Below are 3,504 nucleotides of genomic sequence, written 5' to 3'. Positions count from 1 at the left end.
ATCCGCGGGGACCCGATCCGACGGGGTAAATTGCTATCCTAGTTTTGGTAGCTCACGCCTTTGTAATCACCTAAAATCTGCTTAAACTTGCTTAAAACCGTGTTTTTTTTACCTCATACATTGATAAAATGTTCTTGAAACATTGGTCCAACCTGTGTGAGCGTGACTTCACAAACTTAAGACGACGACTCATCTTCCAAACTTTAATTTCACTATTCAAACTAGAGATAAAATAAATAAATCAACGTTGAAACTAGCTAAGGTTCTGTCTAGTGGCTCTTTTAAAACAAATATGTTATCAAAAATTTCATAAGCATAACGAGACGAAACAAACAACCAAAAAGTTCAGGGTAACGGTTTAGAAAACTTACGAATAAGGCGCACATGGATGGCTCATCTAGTTATAACAAACACGCCCAATCATTCACCTCTCTTATTCGTGTAATCCGATCATAATATGACCTCTTAGACTAGTTGGATTTAATTTTCCCATGTATGTTAGGTAATCTCCCGCTACTATCTTAAATTTTCATCCTCTAAAATACTATTACAGCATCCTCTATCACTATTACAGTATCCCTTATTTTTTTATCTCCAGCAACTACCCTATTTTCTACCTTCTACTCTCTTTTTTCTCTCTTCGGGCCCGCTGTCAGCCTCTGTAAACAGTACTGCTACAGTGTTGCGTACTGTATCACCGGGGACCAATTCTGTTCGAGCTGCTACAGTACGTGAACAGTAACCGCACATCACTGTAGCCCCCGAATCTGAAAAATACCTCCTCTGCTGGAGATGGCCTTATACGAGCAACAACACAATTAGTCTGGATGCACTTGTACTACATTTTACTAGCTTGCACGGTTAGATGGAAAATCTACTAGCGTGCGTAGCTTTCAGGCCGGGCAACTACTTACACACTGCGTAGATGAACACGGAGACGTATGCAAAGTCCACAACTTTGTAATCGTGATGGTGCATTGTTCGACGTGCTGCTCACTTTTGTCCCTGTACGAGCGGTACAAAACTAGGATGGACTTTGGAGCATCCATGTCGGCCACTCGGTTTCTCTCTCCCTCTCCCTAAGGCGCTCTCCAACGGCGAGGCGCAGTGGACGCCGCGCCCAGCCGCGTTGATCCCTCGTCAACTCCGTACCCACGAGCCACGAGACGCGGCGCCCTGCTCCTAAAAGCCTTAACGCAAACGCATCACCAAAGGGCAGTCGTGACGGAGCCTACCATGACACGATGCGTCAGTTTTTCGCGAGGCTAGTATTACGTAAGTACCTAACGTGACCACCAATTAGCAGGTCAATCACAATACTAAACCACACACAAGCAGCTCCACTAGTCGACCCAGTGAGTCACACACACTACACACGCAAACTCACATCCAAGATAAGATGCAGAGCATAAAAGATCGAACTCAGTTTAGTTTTATTTATATAATTCGAAGGAACAAAAGAAAAATGGTTACTGGTTGTGGCCACCGGCGTTGTCATCTCGCCCACGCAAACGGGGCCGTCCAGGCCGCCTGCTAATTTCTTTTCTACTACTACACAACAAAATTTAGGGAAGCAAGAAAATAGCCTCGCCGGCGAGGAAAAAAATAAGTAATACTTCGCCGTCGGGATGCACGGTGCACCACACGGTGGTTAAGAAACACCGAACCCGCGCACGCATGGATTAGGATTTGCTGGCCACGACGGGCGGCCTCAGGCAAAAAGGTTGAGCAGCACCGGCTCCTTCTCACCGCCAGTCGTGGTCACGGACTCGTCAGAGTACATGGACGGCGTCCCCGGCCGCAGCAGCGCCTTCCTCTCCCACGCCGCCGCCAGCGACCCGGGGCTCAGGCACAGCCCGAGGTCGCACGATGGCGCTGGCGTCTCGGCCTTCCGCACCCGCTTCGCTGTGGAGAATGTCGACCACCCGCCGGTGCGCTTGTCGGTACCGTAGAAGTCCCCGCTCCCGGTGCCGCAGCCCCCGCCAAGCTCCGGCAGCGGGCCGATGGTGCCTCCCCGCATCACGGTCTCGACGGCAGCCTGGCAAAGATGCCAGTTCCCGGCCCCGAGCAACCCCACCGCGCCGTTGACCGGGTTGATGGTCCGCCCCGCCGCCTCGTACAGCAGCGACTGGAACAACGCTGCGCAGCACAGCCATCACATGATCAGTCTTTCAAAAGATCGTGTAGCTTGGAACATATGCATAATCAAGCGTTAGTGATGCATGGAATGGAGCTAGCATACCAGGTCGCTCCGCGTCAGGGACGGCGGAGATGAAGGAGAGGAGGCCGGCCCGGCCAAAGAACTTGGCGACGAAAACGGTGGCGTGGCCCTGCGCGTCGGCGGCGTCGATCCACTGGAGGCACGGGCGCAGCACGCAGCCCTCGCTGCAGCCCTTGCGTAGCACCCGGCACCCGTTGCAGCTCATACCCACCTCGATCACACTGCCTACCTCATACAACAGCGCCCACTAGCCTATAGAGATACCTACACTGTCACGATACAACCGGAACGAAGAGAACGGCATGTCCGCAGCCAGGGAGAGAGATAAATAGGCGCAGCAGCAGAGCCCTGCAGGAGCTGAACGGAAGTATCCAACCATGGTCAGCTAACTAGGTTTCGGACCAGGGTTACAGAGGCCTGGTGCGGTGACCGGGAGGTGAGGGTGTGGCGTGCGGGGAAGTTCCAAGGTCCTGGGGTGCGCGGGGGCGGCTCCCGGCTCCGTGTCTCCGCGGCCGGTCGGGCACCCCCGGACCGTCGGATCCTGGGGCGGACGGACGGTCCACGCAGCGCGGGTGGGAAGCCTGGCTGCTGGCGCCGCGGTTCGCATCGTCCGGACGTCGCGTGGTGCGATTTGCCGCTTCGATCTGCCCCCTGCTTTTCGGTGCGCTAGTGGGGATGGGGACGGATGCGTGGATTCGCGTGTCCGGCAGCAACCGCCGCGCCCAGGTGGTTCTGACTCAGCGTGCCTTGGATCCTTGCGCCGTGGATTCGTGCTTGCCCTGTGATTGCGACGCACTCCGTCTCTTGTGCGGGTGTTTAGGAAATTCCACATTACGTTAGGGCTTGATTGGCAGAGGAATCTGTTAAGCTGTAACCGTGGATTCTCTTCTCTGCTATTTAAAAAAAGCTGTACGACATGATTCGTCCACCAGAATATCCCTCGACCGATTCATCGGCATGTCCACTCCTCATCTGTTTGCTTGTTGCTTCATCTGATCGGACGCCCGTACCTTCGTTCGCAGGGCGCACGTCCCGCCCGCCCGCATGCATTGCATGCAGGCTCCCAGCACCACCGTGTTCGAGTCCAATAGCAATGACGGCCCTATCGTGCCGCCGCCCACTGAGATGGGGCTCCGCGAGTGGCAGAGGTGAGCACCACTTCCGATCTGTTTGGGGCCTCTGCCGTTCTGGCGCCTAGCTGCTTGCATGCGTGAGTGCTAGGGTTCTGACGCTTCGAGTTAGACCTAATGTTTTGTTTGCCCTTTTTTCCTAATTGCAGCTAC

The 3,504-nt window shown here is 54.1% G+C and overlaps 1 protein-coding gene across 1 annotated transcript; it reads right to left on the bottom strand.

Moving 5' to 3' along the window:
* Window positions 1-1,409: 1,409 nt before the first annotated feature.
* LOC133914272 (LOB domain-containing protein 38-like) lies at window positions 1,410-2,669 on the bottom strand. Its single transcript, XM_062357394.1, has 2 exons — window positions 2,243-2,669; window positions 1,410-2,139 (listed from the first exon to the last, which is right to left on the bottom strand). The coding sequence occupies exons 1-2, from the start codon at window positions 2,424-2,426 to the stop codon at window positions 1,712-1,714; spliced, it is 612 nt and encodes a 203-aa protein (XP_062213378.1). The 5' UTR covers window positions 2,427-2,669; the 3' UTR covers window positions 1,410-1,711.
* Window positions 2,670-3,504: the final 835 nt, after the last annotated feature.

This window comes from Phragmites australis, chromosome 4, assembly GCF_958298935.1.
Source record: "Phragmites australis chromosome 4, lpPhrAust1.1, whole genome shotgun sequence".
NCBI classification, from domain to species: domain Eukaryota; kingdom Viridiplantae; phylum Streptophyta; class Magnoliopsida; order Poales; family Poaceae; genus Phragmites; species Phragmites australis.
Note: the sequence above shows the minus strand (reverse complement) of the source record. Positions and strands in the feature narration are given on the sequence as shown.

Bases quoted from the DNA above. Each gene is read 5' to 3' on its own strand.
- LOC133914272 (XM_062357394.1), bottom strand. From the start codon at position 2,426: ATGAGCTGCAACGGGTGCCGGGTGCTACGCAAGGGCTGCAGCGAGGGC. The intron at 2,140-2,242 runs GTATGCTAGCTC...TGTGCTGCGCAG, and splicing joins CCCTGACGCGGAGCGACCTG to CGTTGTTCCAGTCGCTGCTG.